Source organism: Diaphorina citri, unplaced genomic scaffold (genome assembly GCF_000475195.1).
Source record: "Diaphorina citri unplaced genomic scaffold, Diaci psyllid genome assembly version 1.1 scaffold976, whole genome shotgun sequence".
Classification (NCBI taxonomy): domain Eukaryota; kingdom Metazoa; phylum Arthropoda; class Insecta; order Hemiptera; family Psyllidae; genus Diaphorina; species Diaphorina citri.
This window is the reverse complement of record NW_007378407.1, coordinates 21,789-40,021: the sequence shown is the minus strand read 5'-3', so window position 1 is coordinate 40,021 and position 18,233 is coordinate 21,789. Positions and strand designations below refer to the sequence as shown.

Here is an 18,233-nt window from a genome sequence, read left to right as displayed (position 1 = left end):
GAGCATGAATGGCAGGAAGTACTGGGCATAACTGTGGGATTTATTGATCTGCTAGTAAGGAAAATTGTTGCATTTGTATCAGGCTTAAGGAGGATGTATCAGTATACAAATGAAATCAATTGAATCATGTAAAAAGTAGGTAAGTAGTTAGGTAGGTACTTAGCTATAAAAACAGTAGAAAAATGCTTACTTATCATGTGTCAATAAATAATTACCTACATATTGTACTGTGAGTAAAAAGATCTGGACTGAATATAAGTAGGTAAGGTATCTTTGACAAGTCATTTAGGAGATATAGAAAAAAATGTCTGAAATTTTGTAGCACAGTTGGTCATTTAAGTACAAAATTTTAGACAACAGCATAATTTCAGTAAACCATGTTGTACCTAGGTACAAAATGCAAACATTGATGTCAATGCTCAGGTACATATTGCACAATATTCTCTTTAGATTTAAGAGACAGTTTAGTAAATGCACTTGATCATGAGAGTAATGCACAACTTGGATCTTGTCTTGCTGAGTGAGTAGTGTCTATCATCTTCTCATATAACTTGTACAGCACCACAATTAACAATAATATATGCACTTACACAGGAAGTTTAGACTGTCATGGCTAGGAAATGTCTCTGCTGTAGATCATGCTGATCCTTGGCTTGAGCAGAGCAAAGGTCTGGCGTTGATGAAGAGCGCGTCAACTTTGCAGATTCTGTTGATGTTGGAGCACCCAAGCCACCAAAACTAAATATTGACACAAGACTGGTTATCCTGTCAATTTCCATTGCTGAGCCTTCATCACTTTCTTCATCACTCGATGTTGGAGACAGTAATGTTGATTCATCTAGGAATACAGAATCATCTAACTCTGGTGTGGACCTATGTTTCTTGGGTAAAATAGAAAGGACAGCTTCTTCGGTTTCCCATTCTGCTATAATACGTTTCCTTTTAAGATTACTTTTAGTAGGTGATGTGCTCCTTTCCTTAAGAATAATATTGTCTGTATCCTTATCAAGGTCTAAGTAAGTTGTAGGCTCTAGGTTTTCTTTATCTTCTGTTGTACAATGGGAACTAGAAGTAAAATTTTCACTAAGGTTAAGGCTGCTACTTGTGGAATTGGAACTACAACTATCAGTTACACTAGGAATATTGAAGATATCACTACTTGAGCTAGGTACATTAGCACTACTGCTGCTGTTGCTATTGCTACAGTTATTGTTCTCTTCTTCTGTTAATGCTATCAAGTCCACTTCATCGTTAAATGCACTTGTGTTGTCAACAGGTTCAGGATTAGAAGAAGTTAAGTCACTAGCACTGGATAAAGGTCCATGAATCATGTTATATGCTTCCTCCATGAAAATATACCGTGCTTTTTGAAGTACTGTAGCTACTAGAAGGTTCTTATGTAAACTAAGTCCTTTCCTTTGACTTCTAGATTGGGCTATTTTTGTTAGGGACAGGCTAATTAATTTTTGAGCATCAGATGCCATTTTAAAATTATTTATTTATTTGATTTTAAAATTAGAAATCACTTTACATTAAATATGTTCACAGAAAGATATGAAACCTATTTTTCTAGGTTGATGGGATCATTTAAAATCCCATTTTTAAAATTGTTGGATAGACTTCTCAAATTATCATTACATAAATGTTTATGTTTATTTAGCAAAATGGTTTATTGTGAAAACAAACTGAAACCGAGGATATAAAGTAAAATATTTTACCTAAATGTTCCTAAAATGTTTAATAATTGTTCAATATGTAATTGATTAAATGTATGTAAATGTTTAATACCCAACTGATTTGTTATTTCACCTTGTTTCCATTTTATTCTTACTATTTTTTAGTGCTAGCAGCTACGTTTGAAGCTAAGTTGAACGTCGTAACGCCAAAGAGTTCCATCCATCGATTTTGGTTGCACTATACCGAAATGAAGCTAGAAGATTGATCTATGTCTTTCCTTTTACCCCTCCTTATTCCTTGAGTGTATTAATTCAGGATCAAAGTTTGCACCCGATGTTCACTGTCCAAATGTAGGGTGCCTTCGTTCTTCTTGAGAGCCTCCAGACTTTTCTGTTTCACTTCAAACAGCCTGAAATACAACATATTATAAAACATTTAACAACTTATGTCGAAGGATAGCTTATAGATTTTGATAATAAAATATTTTAGTATCTGAACGAAAGGAGGAGAAAAAAGAAAAATATTTCGCCACTTGGTTGTTTCGCTGGAGTTCAAATCTTTAATACCCAACTGATTTGTTATTTCACCTTGTTTCCATTTTATTCTTACTATTTTTTAGTGCTAGCAGCTACGTTTGAAGCTAAGTTGAACGTCGTAACGCCAAAGAGTTCCATCCATCGATTTTGGTTGCACTATACCGAAATGAAGCTAGAAGATTGATCTATGTCTTTCCTTTTACCCCTCCTTATTCCTTGAGTGTATTAATTCAGGATCAAAGTTTGCACCCGATGTTCACTGTCCAAATGTAGGGTGCCTTCGTTCTTCTTGAGAGCCTCCAGACTTTTCTGTTTCACTTCAAACAGCCTGAAATACAACATATTATAAAACATTTAACAACTCATGTCGAAGGATAGCTGATAGATTTTGATAACTCACTGTCCAAATGTAGGGTGCCTTCGTTCTTCTTGAGAGCCTCCAGACTTTTCTGTTTCACTTCAAACAGCCTGAAATACAACATATCAGAAAACATTTAACAACTCATGTCGAAGGATAGCTGATAGATTTTGATAACAAAATATTTTAGTATCTGAACGAAAGGAGGAGAAAAAAGAAAAATATTTCGCCACTTGGTTGTTTCGCTGGAGTTCAAATCAGCTTTTTTTAAGAGGTTTGACAGAGGGAACTGTAACTGCTATGGTCTTATCGTCCCGAAATCGAAGAGAGAAGGAAGACAGGATAGGAAAAAGCCAGCCGTTCCGAGAACGAACATTATCCCATCAGGATAAAATCCGCCCCGGGCGGGAATCGAACCCGCGGCCTAGCGCTTACAAAACAGACGCACTACCAACTAAGCTAACTAGGCTGGCTCAAATCAGCTTTTCATGCGCCCAAACGGTCAATTACTTCGATACCAACCAGCAGTATAGTTAGTTTGGAGGGTAACGCGTCTGCCTTGTAAGCGCTAGGTCGCGAGTTTCCGACGAACTTTATCCCAAACAGATAAAGTTCGCTCCAGGAACGGCTGACTTTCTCCTATCCTTCTTCTATTCGCTTTCTTCTTTTATTGGTCAAGATAACTTTAGAATATAAATTTGTTGTTTTTTTCAGTCACTTTTTACTTCACTTGAGCAATGTTAATCCAAAGTCCAGGCAGGAAGCAGAGAGGTATCCAATAAATTTCACAGGTCACTCACACAAATTAAAAAAAAATAATAATAAATACACCGTACGGTTCACATAAAACATTGAAAATAAACTAAAAATAATCCATGGAAATTTATTACAATTCAACTACTTTAAAAATTAACTATTGAAATTAATTCAATTTACGACTCGCACACACAACAACACGCGACTAATTTCAATAAAAGAATGAAATGTTTTTTTTGTGTTTGTGTTTACACACACATACAAAAAATAAAACAAGTAAACTCCATGCTCCGTGATGTCACATAAACAACCTACATATTAACCAATCAGATTACAATACGGAGTCATGACGTCACCAAAGTGAAGAACGTTTTTGTATGTTCCTACGTAGTACCTACTCACTCATGTAATCATGTTTATTTAAATACAAGGACAGTTCTCCACTGGTTTTGGCAAAAGAATAAATTAGTAGGTTAGTACCAGTGCCCAAATGTCCAGTACTTCTCAAAAGTGATCTTAGGAAAATAATGAAATTGGTGGTTTAAAATTTAACCAAGTTCCTATCTTTATTTTTGCAATGTTAGGTTTTATTCGCTTTCCGGATGATAAGACCTCCATTGCTACAGTTAGTTCCTTCTTTCTTTCTTTTTACTTTTTTATATTATATTATTTTTTTTAATTAAAGGAAATCATCTTCAATTCAATCGAATTCAGACATACCTGAGCAGATTGGTCCAGAGTAGTTTCTGTCGTACACTCTGCTCCTGTGAATCCTTCATCTGTTTATGTTGCTCCTTGAGTGCCCGGCCCACTTTCTCCCTCTCCTGAATCCTCTGCATGACCGCTATGTTTATTTAAATACAAGGACAGTTCTCCACTGGTTTTGGCAAAAGAATAAATTAGTAGGTTAGTACCAGTGCCCAAATGTCCAGTAAGTACTTCTCAAAAGTGATCTTAGGAAAATAATGAAATTGGTGGTTTAAAATTTACCCAAGTTCCTATCTTTATTTTTGCAATGTTGGGTTTAAATTCTTTTATTGGTCAAGATAACTTTAGAATATAAATTTGTTGTTTTTTTCAGTCACTTTTTACTTCACTTGAGCAATGTTAATCCAAATCCAAAGTCCAGGCAGGAAGCAGAGAGGTATCCAATAAATTTCACAGGTCACTCACACAAATTAAAAAAAAATAATAATAAATACACCGTACGGTTCACATAAAACATTGAAAATAAACTAAAAATAATCCATGGAAATTTATTACAATTCAACTACCGTAAGTGGGGGATAGATTGCCCAACATTTAAGCATTTTTTTCTTTAATCAGTCACAACTTTTTTATTATTTAACATATTTAAGAGTGGATTATTTTATATTGTAGCCAAAGGGATGTATTTCTAAGACTGATATGTACTTTAACCTGATCCTTTATTTTTCTACGATTTTTTTTTACATAAAGTCATGGGCAAAGTAACCTCATAGCTGGGGTTACTTTGCCCCATGTATGATAGGACATTGTAAAAGTGAGTTTTATTCGTTTTTGAGAAAAGATACCCGTTTGGAAACACCTGTAATGAAAAGAAGGGGAAAAAATCATACAGACCAAAAAAAATTTCGTCAAACAAAGTAATTTTAAGTGTATTTTTTCAATGGAAAAAAGGGAACGAAAAAAGTAAAGAGGAAGTAGAAATTTTCAGACACAATTTTTCACAAAAAAAACAATCAACCACTTTTTCTGAAATTTACGAGAACTGAGCGTACAAATTCAAATTTTTGCACCTCACACGGGTCCGACATAATGTAAACAAGAAAAATCCCCCCCAAAAAAATCTTTTTTGTTCAAAATAAATTCGTGAGATGGCGCCACATTTTATATTCAATGATGGGAAAAGTTACCCCTATATGGGCAATCTATCCCCCTACGACGGTATTTTTTTATTTATGTCTGCACTTGCAAGTAAAAATTTCAGTCTTAAATCGGTTGGTAGAAACCCCCTTTTGTATTATGTGCCTGAAATCCTGATATCGTTGATAAATATTGTCATGGTACCCTCACCATAATATGCACTGAACTCCGCGACCTTTAATTAAAAAATAAGAGGAGGAGAAGAAAAAAAAGAAGAAGAAGAATTGAATTGCATTGAATATGAATAAATTCTACCTTATTTTCTGAAATAGAATTAACACCAACAACACATCCCCTAAGTTAACCCCAAGCTAAGTCCAACTTCTATGGAGAGAAGAGGAAGAAGAAAAGAGATTAGCCAAGATACCTAGGTAAAAATATCAAAAATCAATCAAACTTACCCATACAGCAAAGCGGCCCCAGCTATCCCACCTCCACATTGGGCTGCCACAAACATCATGGCTTTGAAAGGGCTAATGTTCCTCGTCAGCGCCATAGCAATGCTCACAGAAGGGTTAATGTGAGCACCTGGGGAACAGAAAAGTTTGGAAATTATGATGTTCATGTTGAAAGTTATGATGGAAGTAGCAATTTCCTGGAAAGGACCGTACGTAAATCAGAGAAAGTACTTAAAAGTATACTTTAAAAGCGTTAAGAATCTCCCAATGGAAGAATTTTTGCTTTAAGAGTCTGCGAACCTTTTGGTGAACTTTTCTTCGCGTTAGTTCATAACCAAGCACACAGTCTGACTTCTCAGAATGTCGAAATGTTAAAAGTTATAATTACATCTTCGCACCTTCACGGGAAGACATAAGCTACAGCGGAAAACTGTGAAATCTAGTGTCGAGATGAGGGTCATACTGTGATACTTGAGTAATTGATAGGGCAAATTTCACCATTTATTTTTCAATAGGTTAATACCCGTCGGTAATCTAGTACCTAGGTATCGCCTATCGCTTACCGTACCTACCCCATGTTGAAATGTCTGAAATCACCCCTGGAAACCATCTATTCTAATACTACTAACGCACTCTGTTGGATTTTTATTCAACTTCATCGAGGCGATGTTATTGATAAAAACTACCTGAGCACTTCACTTAGGACTCAAGCGTTGCTTGCCCCTTACCCTTAGCCCCTTAATATTACCCTTAGACAAGGAACACTTGAGTCAAGGCGCCAACCTTAGGGATCGAGGGTTTGTCATTCGAAAATGGGAGTCACTCTCAAGCTTGTACGTTCTAATTTATTATTTTTCAATTTTATAAATTAGGTCAATTCGGGCCATATTAGCTCCAAAAAGCAGAACGAGCTGTACAAACATTTCATTTCTTTATGAATGAATGAAAAATGTGCCTAATTACATCTTCGCACCTTCACGGGAAGACATAAGCTACAGCGGAAAACTGTGAAATCTAGTGTCGAGATGAGGGTCATACTGTGATACTTGAGTAATTGATAGGGCAAATTTCACCATTTATTTTTCAATAGGTTAATACCCGTCGGTAATCTAGTACCTAGGTATCGCCTATCGCTTACCGTACCTACCCCATGTTGAAATGTCTGAAATCACCCCTGGAAACCATCTATTCTAATACTACTAACGCACTCTGTTGGATTTTTATTCAACTTCATCGAGGCGATGTTATTGATAAAAACTACCTGAGCACTTCACTTAGGACTCAAGCGTTGCTTGCCCCTTACCCTTAGCCCCTTAATATTACCCTTAGACAAGGAACACTTGAGTCAAGGTGCCAACCTTATCGAGGGTTTGTCATTCGAAAATGGGAGTCACTCTCAAGCTTGTACGTTCTAATTTATTATTTTTCAATTTTATAAATTAGGCAATGTAATCCTTGAAGTCTTCTCCTTTGAGCATGTCGATCCCTCCGGCTTTGACTAGTTCCATTTGTTTCTCCTGTAAAAAAAAAAAGAAAGAAATTAATTATGCCTTCTAAACTCCCAGGATGAGACATTAAAACCTTCTGAAAATTTGAAATAATTATGCAGAGATTATTACTTTTATAGGTAAAGGTTTTAATAGAGCGCAGGTGACATGATAGCAGTGTGGCTATCCTGAACGATGTTACCTACAATATTATGGGAAAACTTTGAACTACATCTTTCTGACTCCTCATGAGGTTGCGTGACGTGATGATAGTGTGTTTCTACCTTGACTATTACCAGGCAAGCGTGTTGACCACTACACCACCGAGGCAGGTGTGCAAAAATAATAATAAAATAAAAATAATGACTGTTTGTGGCTTGTGGGAATGGAAAATAAATAACTAATAATTCAATTGTAAAGATCAGTCGACCCCACTTGAGTGGGAAAAGATTAAGTAAAAGAAGAAGAGAAGAAAATATTGTGAAGATCAGTATTTTGGAAATGTAGTGAGAATACCATAAGAGAAACACACGTCAAGGTAGTTGCTGCTAGTTTGGAACGTAGATTCTGCTGCAACTTTCACTTGGTGAAGTATGTTACCGAGCACTTCACTTAGGACTCAAGCGTTGCTTGCCCCTTACCCTTAGCCCCTTAATATTACCCTTAGACAAGGAACACTTGAGTCAAGGTGCCAACCTTAAGAAAGCGAGCCGTTCCGAGAACGAAAATTTATCCGTTCAGGATAAAATCCGCCCCGGGCGGGAATCGAACCCGCAGCCTAGCGCTTACAAGGCAGATGCGCTCCCAACCAAGCTAACTAGGCTGGCTCCCAGGATAAAGGTTCTGTTGGAGCAGGATAAACACGGTATTTTCTCTTTTTCCTCACTTACATCTTCAGGAACGCCCAGTTGTTGTGACTTAGCGTTCAACAGATCCACAGTTCGCTGCAATACGCCTGTTTCCGATTTGAGAGCAGAGAGAACTGCCCTGTTCTGTTTGTATACAAGATTCCTTTGCTTGAGCTTGGCAATGTAATCCTTGAAGTCTTCTCCTTTGAGCATGTCGATCCCTCCGGCTTTGACTAGTTCCATTTGTTTCTCCTGTAAAAAAAAAGAAAAGAAATTAATTATGCCTTCTAAACTCCCAGGATGAGAAATTAAAACCTTCTGAAAATCTGAAATAATTATGCAGAGATTATTACTTTTATAGGTAAAGGTTTTAATAGAGCTCAGGTGACATGATAGCAGTGTGGCTGTCCTGAACGATGTTACCTACAATATTATGGGAAAACTTTGAACTACATCTTTCTGACTCCTCATGAGCTTGCGTGACGTGATGGTAGTGTGTTTCTACCTTGCCTGTTACCAGGCAAGCGTCTGAGTACTACTGTAGCTAGTTCCTATCTATTGTACATCTACAAGTTGCTTAGGTTGTGATAAACGTATAGCCAAGCTATTTCTCTAGTGTACAGTAGCTAGTTCCTCTCTATTGTACATCTACAAGTTGCTTAGGTTGTGATAAACGTATAGCCAAGCTATTTCTCTAGTGCTAGTGTACAGATATACAGGTCAGGTTTAGTCCTCGTTCTACTACTATATCTGTTGACTATTCCCGACCAGTCGAGTACACAGGCTAATATGATCCGTTACTTTATCAACTGTAACACCGGGACCAGAGTAAACTCGGTCTGACCAGTGCAGGCGATTCGAAACATTTGTTGACAAATCGGACGCTCTTGCTGATAGGTCACATGATCAGTCTCGCTAGTTACTTTATCAACTGTAACACCGGGACCAGAGTAAACTCGGTCTGACCAGTGCAGGCGATTCGAAACATTTGTTGACAAATCGGACGATCTTGCTGATAGGTCACATGATCAGTCTCGCTGTAAGATCATGATTAATAGGTCTGGCGATCTGGAAAAAGGGCCCAAGGTGATTTGAGACCTTTTTCCGGATACTTATTTTTAACTCAATTCCCTTTGGGGATGAGCTATTTCCTGTGATATATGGGGCCCAAGGTGATTTGAGACCTTTTTCCGGATACTTATTTTTAACTCAATTCCCTTTGGGGATGAGCTATTTCCTGTGATATACATACATAGAATCTGCGTCGCGTCGTAGACATAAAGGGAACCGTAACAACAGATGGGCCCAAGGTGATTTGAGACCTTTTTCCGGATACTTATTTTTAACTCAATTCCCTTTGGGGATGAGCTATTTCCTGTGATATACATAGAATCTGCGTCGCGTCGTAGACATAAAGGGAACCGTAACAACAGAGGTCTTATCGTCCCGAAATCTAAGAGCGAAGGAGGACATGATAGGAGAAAGCCTACAGATTTTTACTTTTAAATCTTCCTATTATTTTGAGTTTAACGTCACTGTTATAGCTGCTAAGTGGGCCGGTAAAAGCCAGGAGCATGCCATTGCTGAAATGACCAACCATTCGGATACCAACTACGCGCAACGTTCCTTAACTTTAGTAATCCATGGAAGACTGAATTTAACGTGCTGTAGCTGCTTATCTTCTTCTTCGCCTTTTCCCGTGTTCAGACGGGGTCGGCGTTTGGGGCTGATTGAAAGGCTGCTGCTGATGAGATTGGAATATTGAGATGGTCCAATATTTTAATAAAGCTTCAAAGTTGTTGAGTACACTATCTGAATTACCTAAGATCATACCTGGATACACTTACCTATTACTCCCACTACTATTAGAATTACTAGAACTATGTATTACTGTTAACTTTATGATTACCATATGCTGCGTATGCATATTTCACTGCTGCTGATGAGATTGGAATATTGAGATGGTCCAATATTTTAATAAAGCTTCAAAGTTGTTGAGTACACTATCTGAATTACCTAAGTTCATACTTGGATACACTTACCTATTACTCCCAATACTATTAGAATTACTAGAACTATGTATTACTGTTAACCTTATGATTACCATATGCTGCGTATACATATTTCGGTTTGATCGATATAGTAAAAAGTAAGTACTTAACTAACTACTCTAAAGTATCCCATAAACGAGAATTCAAAAAAACATTTCCATGTGATTGCGTTAAGACTCATAGCACCGTAAAATACATATGTATTAGTGGAGATGCCAAAATTCCAATCACAGCGCGCTGCGTACCACTAGCTGTCTTCACCAAAAGAAAATTTTACACATCCACCAAACTTGATGAAATCATTAAAATCGGAGACGTATAAGCACCGTAAAATACATATGTATTAGTGGAGATGCCAAAATTCCAATCACAGCGCGCTGCGTACCACTAGCTGTCTTCACCAAAAGAATATTTTACACATCCACCAAACTTGATGAAATCACTAAAATTAAAATCGGAGACGTAGACGGGAGGGATAAAAGATAGAGGGAGAGAGATCTTTAGCACCGTAAAATACATATTAGTGGAGATGCCAAAATTCCAATCACAGCGCGCTGCGTACCACTAGCTGTCTCCACCAAAAGAATATTTTACACATCCACCAAACTTGATGAAATCACTAAAATTAAAATCGGAGACGTATAGCTTATTATAACTTGGTTTTATCCGGAATTCGAACCCGTGCACCGCGGACCTGGTAACTATCAGCATCTGAAGCTAGCCTCTGTTTTGTAGTCTAAATAAAGCTAAGAGTACTACTAATAGCGAACTAAGTTTGTAGTAATAACCTACCTTTCTGTTGCTCAGGGACATTGGAGTGTTGCTACAATACAATTCGTCCTTGAACCAATATCCTCCCTGCTATTTCTATTTGTTTTAACGTTTGCATGTTCAGTTTTAATATCAGAGAATATATTGATTTTAGACGCTTTGAAATGAAACATGCACTCGTACAGGTAACTTGAGGATAGGGGCAGGGCTTTAGAGAAAATGAACAAGTATGGACAGTAGACTTTTATCTAAATTAATTCTCAACTTCTCTGCCTTTTAAAAGTTGAACCAAATATGCTAGTCTTGAAATGAAACATGCACTCGTACAGGTAACTTGAGGATAGGGACAGGGCTTTAGAGAAAATGAACAAGTATGGACAGTAGACTTTTATGTAAATTAATTCTCAACTTCTCTGCCTTTTAAAAGTTGAACCAAATATGCTAGTCTCAACTCTCTCCTAATGTCTCTTTCCCTTATTCTTTCTTGCTTGCGATTCATAATATCAGTCAGATCAGTCTTTCTCATCCTCTCTCTCTTCTATTTGATTACTCTTTTTCTACCAAAGTAGATTTATTATTCTACACCTCAAAAGTGGTTTACTTTTGGAATAATTTTAAGCACAGTGTGTAAGTATCTAAAAATTTAACACAAGTGGTATCTTCTCCTGTCTAGGTAGTATGGGGACTAGACCTACCATATAAGACTCCTACACATGGTCATTTCAACATGCATTTCTTCTTATACGCATATAAGTACCTACATTGATATATTTACCCACAATACAATACACAGCGTTAAGTAACAGAGTTCAGTTCTTTTTACTTTCGAAATGTTTTTGTTGTTCAGTTCTTTGTAACTCATCTCCCCTCTTTACTTATATTATTCATTCTATTTTTTACAGGGTGTCTTCACAATTATTAGGAATGATCCTTTTCATTATGTAATTTTATTTATCATGTATTTTTGAAGTATTAAAGTCTAACTCAAGGTAAGTAGGTACTTCAGATATAATGTAGGAACATAACTCGGCATGGCAATAATAGGTAATGGCCCTATTTATGAACACAAATTTTCACTCTCAAGTGAGACTGAAGTTAATTTTGGCCAATCAAAAATCAAATGGTTGGACAGATTCTTCAGTTCTACTTAAGAGCCAGATTTTGTTAATAATCTGCAGTGTAAGTAAGTAGGTACTCATATTGATAATTCACTTAATTCAGGCAAAAGTCATTTTCAATTATTTATGTATACCTAGTACCTTCATAGTACCTCAGTGTGTTTAAAAATAACCGTGTAAAATGTTCAAATTCTCTCTAAAATAGGTACCTATTTAGATACCTACTCCTATTTTATTTGATTTCCCTTGAACATAAATTCATGGTGTTCAGTGGAAAAAAAGACACCCTGTATAGGAAGTTAATACAATACAAATTCATAGGTATAAGAAGGCAAGGAGAGCATAGTTTTAGAAGTTGCGCGCGCGTTTTCTTTCAATCTAGTATTTTTATACATTTCGATATTGGTAAAAATATATCAAGGGGAGAGAGGAGACACACATAAACATCATAATGATTCCTTTCATTTATACCTACTTGGAAATTTCCAATGTGAGTAAAGCCTGACACACACGCTACGATTTTTTCTTGCCATCTGATCGTGCTAGTGGACGTGACACTGAGACACTGAGTTAAATTCCTGTATTTAGAGTTATGCCGTCCATTGATCCATTCACGCCGAAACCATCTGACAGACCCAGATCTCACAAACTGTGGTCTCTCAGACCATTGTTACGTGTGTGTTTGAAAAAGCTTGAGACCTAGGCCTGTCAGACGATCTGAGAGACTTGGGTCTCGAGATTTTTCCGCCACACATGTTAAAACGAAACATCATAATGATTCCTTTCATTTATACCTACTTGGAAATTTCCAATGTGAGTAAAGCCTGACACACACGCTACGATTTTTTCTTGCGATCTGATCGTGCAATGTAAATCGTCCTTGTGGACGTGACACTGAGACACTGAGTTAAATTCCTGTATTTAGAGTTATGCCGTCCATTCACGCCGAAACCATCTGACAGACCCAGATCTCACAAACTGTGGTCTCTCAGACCATTGTTACGTGTGTGGTTGAAAAAGCTTGAGACCTAGGCCTATCAGACGATCTGAGAGACTTAGGTCTCGAGATTTTTCCGCCACACATGTTAAAACGGGAAGTGGGTTAGAATTTGTATACGTGAGTCAGTGAGTGAGTGAGTGAGTCAGTCAGTCAGTTACACAAGGGGCTGTATATATTTTAGTTTATAAATTAAAAAAAAAGAAGTAATTTTTTACTCATAAAGTTCCTCTACAGCTAAACATACACTTAATTCCTATCATTAAAAATTTTCAATAGGGGACATTTGAATTATCCTTTCCTTTAAGTATTCCTTATCCTTTATCTGCCCCAAGGGCCCTAACCTTTAAGGATCAGTTAAGGATTCAGCCTTGAACAGGATGGCGGGTGTCTATGCAATCTATAATACGACCGAGGCGCCCAAAAAACATTTTTTCACCTCGGCGGAGAAGAAGTTCATAAAGGAAACGGTGATGTCTCATAGTATAATAGTAAACAACAAAGTTACCGACGGTCCAACTAACGCCCTGAGGAACCAAATTTGGGACAAGATTACCATGCAGTTTAACAGTAAGCCGGAATTTAACAAGGTAAGTTCCTAGGTAATGTTATACCCATCCGAACACTGTCAATAACTAGACACTTTTATTTAGTATAATTTTTATTAGTACTGTAGGCACTTATTTAGCGAAACGTTATCGAGGTCTTACGCGCTACGTAAGACCAAATTGGTAAAAAAAACATACCTAACTAAAAATAGCGTGGTATCTATTTGACGAAATTTTTATTTGGTTGAGGTTCAAATTCCATCCTATTACCAGGGAAGGAGAATAACTACGTACATTAATTTCATTTTTCGATATTACCCTACCAAACCGGGTCCATCTCGTCTGTATCTTTCCTATGATTGTCTTTCAGGTATTGGATTTCTGACGAAGGGTTCTAGCTCAGGTACTTGCGGACCCAACTCGGATGATACATTTCAGATCTGGGACGCAAATCGGGACTCAAGTCGAATTTTTCACTCGGGACGGGACTCGGAGCTCCCCACACACTTATGTACTTTGTGGTAACGATACTCACCCATTCCTATTTCAGAGAAACAAAAAGCAGCTCAAAAAGTTATGGGAGAATATGAAAATGGACCAGAAAAGAATGGCCAAACGGGTCCAACTATTGACGGGCCGGGATCCGGACACGGACAGGGCCTCTAAGGAGCTATCCTACATGACGGACACAGGGCCTTACTCTGTAGAGAGTGAGCATGAGAACCCTAGCAATGAGTTTAGCGCAGAGGACCTGGAGGAAAAACCAGAACCTGTGTTTATGCATGGTGTTAACTGGAATCATTTTCAATCAACAGGTAAGGAGGATTGTTTTTCTTCCCTGTGCACGTGTCCACAAACAGTCGACCGGCCATCGATCGATTTCGACTGAATCGTCCACACTGCCTCGACAACACAGTTTTATCTCGTCGATTGACGGCCGGTCGATTATGTTTGGACACACCTTTAGAAGGGTCTTCAAGGATGGAACCTCTAGCATTAATAGATATTATTCTGATCATTCTCAGACAACTCCGATACCAATGGTCATCATGAGGACAGTGAAGATGTTTCCAGAGATGAGGAAACCCCAGAGGAGGAACACAAGACTGAAATCAAACGATTACTCATAGAAGAACACAAAGAGAAAGTCAAACTAGCTCGCCTCAAAACCAAAGAACAGGGAGACCACTTGGAATTCCTCAAAATCAAGAGAATCAAAGAGCTGGAGCTAATGAATGAAGAACTCAAAATTAAGAGACTGAACGTGCTGGTTTTAGAAAAAGAACTGGCGGCGAAGATGGAGAAAATGCAGAGAAAAGATGAAACATGAGGTGAAAGTTCCTATATTGTCACCTCTGTGGTCAAACTTCATTGTGTACAAAAATGTAAAAAAGAAGAATATAAAGTTGGAAATCAAAAATTAAGCAAAATGGTTTATTGTGAAAACAAACTGAAACCGAGGATATAAAGTAAAATATTTTACCTAAATGTTCCTAAAATGGTTAATAATTGTTCAATATGTAATTGATTAAATGTATGTAAATGTTTAATACCCAACTGATTTGTTATTTCACCTTGTTTCCATTTTATTCTTACTATTTTTTAGTGCTAGCAGCTACGTTTGAAGCTAATTTATCCTTCACTATGAAATCAGTCACTTGGATTTCTTCTTCCAACTTAGACATCAAAGCTAGTGGAGAAACACGAAAATATTGTGAGTTGTGGGTAAATATGTTTGAAGAAGAAAAAAGACGCTCCCCACAAGAATGATTAAATAAATGTTTCTTCCAAACTGATATTCGAGAGTTCCTTGCAAAGAAATTGACACAACTTTTTACAACTGTGACATAAAAGTTGTGAGGAGATTCTCCAGCCTTACTATAAAATTGCAAAAATTAATTATTTAGATTTCCATATTTACATTGGGGTGTGGCGCCCACAGTAGCTTTCTTGATTTCCATGAGCTGTTGTGATAGTCTGTTGTACCTCTGCTGAGCGCTATGCAATGCTGCTATCTCATCTGATAGTTGAGTGAGGATTTCCTTCTTTTTGTCTCGCTCTAATCGAAGCTGATTCACTGCTTTCAGTATCTGGTCCTTGTTGCTAACATTGTCGATCTGAAATTTAAAAATTGTTTTTCATCAGTACATCAGTAGTCTATGGAATTCAGTTGACTCATAGTTCTGTTGTGAATTTTTAAAGTCAACAACCACAAGATTACCAACCACAGTAGGTATTTCCAAGGTTGGGTTTGTCTTTTCGAACTTTGGAATAATAATCATAATATGGAATGTGTGTTTTTTTTACTTACTTTCCGCGACATTTGCTCAAGTCTTTTGATGACAATGTCCCTTTCATTCTCCATGGCCATCAGGTCATTCCGCAATTCATTGATATTGACACCTGAGTTTTCAATCGCTTCACTCTCCTTATGAACACTTTCCGCGACATTTGCTCAAGTCTTTTGATGACAATGTCCCTTTCATTCTCCATGGCCGTCAGGTCATTCCGCAATTCATTGATATTAACACCTGAGTTTTCAATTGCTTCACTCTCCTTATGAACGGCCTTGAAGTTTTCCACCAAGCTTTCATACTGTTCGTAAATATTATAGATGTCCACATCGGTGAGTATTTCATTGGGAATCTCAAGTTTGACCAGGTATTTTCCCAAGTATGCTCTCTTCTGAAGATCTTTGGTGTTCTTGAGAAGCCATTCAAGAATGGGATGGATGATGTGCTTGTCACCATTGAGTAAACCTTGACGAAATACTTGACTGGAAAATAACAACCAAAATAAGGAGACAAAGAAAAAAATTATAGACAAAGATAAACAAAAAAGGATGATTGTAAAAATAATTGCCCTTTAATAAATAATAATAATATTCTCAAGTATTGAGTAGGTATTTTTGACATCCAGAATACTTACGGGGATATTTCAGAGTTTGGCCTGTACTTTAAAACCCTTAGAAATGAAAGTATTCGAACAATAGTTTGCTCAGGTACTTCAATTCGAAGATCTACTTTATGTGATGCATCCAATTCTCCCAATACATCAGAAACAACCTAAAATAAAAGAAAATTGAATGAGTTCTTTTCATAGTGACTTTATTAAAGGCTTATTTACATATTTAGGTAATATTACAGATACCGTGATATCAAGTGCAGAGACGTAATTAAAATTCAGTGTAACAGAAAAACCTGAATAAATTGAAAACATATAATTGCTTACTTGCAATAAATCTTCTGAGCTCAATGAATCAAATGAGACAATATTGAATCTTTTATTATAAGGAGGCTTGTTAAGCTCATTAACAATGTACTTTACTGCTGAATGCATTTTGAATATTTCCTGGAAGCACAAGAATTGTATTGTTTTCCCTATGATATCAGGTTAGAGCTTCAAAAGTTTAAACAAGAGTGGAAAGATATTGAAGGTAAAAGGTGAAAGATAAATAAAGGTAGATAACACAAACCCTTTTATTATGTTTCTGTTTATTTATGATGGTTACCATGGTAATAATGCTCAATAGAAACTTTACGAACTATTTTAGTACTAGTACCTCCCTACAGTTATTTAGAATTATGTAGTTTAGATGTAAATAGTGATGTGTTTCATTTAGTTTGTGTAAAAAAAGTTATTACCTATGCATGGAATGGCTAAAACAGGCAGTTCCCAATAAGTGTCAGTTGAGTGAGGTATTTTAAAGAGTTTTGAACTTCAAGCTTGTGGAAGTCCAGGGGCATTTAGAGGTCCCATGTATAGGGATAATTAGGGGCCCTCAAATGTGGTAATACACCAGTCCTTTTCTCTGAGAAGTCTACAGTTCACTGAAGCACTGTTATAAGAATACTTACATATTACAAACTACTCCCATTGCTGCTATGGTGCTGGTTATGATTACTAACATTGATTATGATTTTAAACCTTGATTTGTTTATAAATACTACTTACTAGCTGGGTATTTCGGGCTAAAGGCTAAACTCTCCAAATCCCTATTGCTGTGACTGTTCTAGTCAAGACCTTCAACCAGCAGCAGTAGCAGCTTTATCTTCCTTATACTTTCTAAGTTTCTACTTTTTTACTCTTTTTTTTTCATTTCTTTAAAATTTAAATTTGAAAATCGGCGGCATTTTATATCTCTTGTTGCTATGGCAACAAAAAGGGTTCGTTTACATGAAACCTTTCAACATCAAAAATGAGGAAGTAAACTCTAGATTTTTGATGTGAGGAAGTAAAAAATAAACAAAAACAGCTGACGTTTCCATGGTAACGTACAACCCTATTGTTTTTCTTTTTTTCTGATTTTTCGCTGAATTTTTCCTGTTTAAATTTTTTATCTCGTAAAAAGTTAGTTTCTCGTGAACGTGAACTATTGTCGTGTGTGGTGATAATTTTCCAAGTTTTAATAAATTTTCTCCGGAGATTATTGTTTATCTGAAATCTTCTGTCTACAGCTCGAAGCAAATGAGTAAAATTTCAGTGTGTAATGCTATAAGTATGTGTAAATAAATGTTTGTTGGAAAGAAGTTTCGCTATGTTTTTCTAGGTTCACAGGTAATGTTCATTCAACTTTGTTTATCCCTTTTTTCATTGCCAACTCCTAAAATGTCACAAGTTTAGAAAATGAATTTTTCCTAATCGTTCAAATGCCTGGCCTGGGGTCAGATGCAGAGATTGTAAAGACTACTATTTGTATGACCTCCTGGTCAAATATAGAATAGACCACTGTGTTAAATTTGGTAACATTTACTAGAAGTACACAGGTTTAGATAAAAGATCA

The 18,233-nt window shown here is 36.7% G+C and overlaps 3 protein-coding genes and 1 long non-coding RNA gene across 4 annotated transcripts; 2 read left to right on the top strand and 2 right to left on the bottom strand.

Moving 5' to 3' along the window:
* Positions 1-31: 31 nt before the first annotated feature.
* LOC103513476 (immediate early response gene 5-like protein) lies at positions 32-1,648 on the bottom strand. The gene has a single exon (XM_008478310.3). The coding sequence runs from the start codon at positions 1,482-1,484 to the stop codon at positions 600-602; it is 885 nt and encodes a 294-aa protein (XP_008476532.1). The 5' UTR covers positions 1,485-1,648; the 3' UTR covers positions 32-599.
* A 592-nt stretch (positions 1,649-2,240) lies between these two features.
* Positions 2,241-17,553, bottom strand: LOC113469164 (intraflagellar transport protein 81 homolog). Its single transcript, XM_026826660.1, has 14 exons — positions 17,405-17,553; positions 16,682-16,801; positions 16,379-16,515; positions 15,890-16,226; positions 15,372-15,567; positions 15,047-15,140; positions 14,478-14,556; positions 14,151-14,201; positions 8,004-8,217; positions 5,634-5,760; positions 4,881-4,894; positions 4,048-4,171; positions 2,623-2,681; positions 2,241-2,482 (listed from the first exon to the last, which is right to left on the bottom strand). The coding sequence occupies exons 2-14, from the start codon at positions 16,787-16,789 to the stop codon at positions 2,439-2,441; spliced, it is 1,584 nt and encodes a 527-aa protein (XP_026682461.1). The 5' UTR covers positions 16,790-16,801; positions 17,405-17,553; the 3' UTR covers positions 2,241-2,438.
* On the top strand, positions 10,789-12,437 carry LOC113469162. Its single transcript, XR_003392667.1, has 2 exons — positions 10,789-11,023; positions 11,169-12,437. It is a non-coding gene; the product is annotated as an uncharacterized LOC113469162 (long non-coding RNA).
* On the top strand, positions 13,095-15,007 carry LOC103513477 (myb/SANT-like DNA-binding domain-containing protein 3). Its single transcript, XM_008478311.3, has 3 exons — positions 13,095-13,492; positions 14,001-14,265; positions 14,476-15,007. The coding sequence occupies exons 1-3, from the start codon at positions 13,283-13,285 to the stop codon at positions 14,778-14,780; spliced, it is 780 nt and encodes a 259-aa protein (XP_008476533.1). The 5' UTR covers positions 13,095-13,282; the 3' UTR covers positions 14,781-15,007.
* Positions 17,554-18,233: the final 680 nt, after the last annotated feature.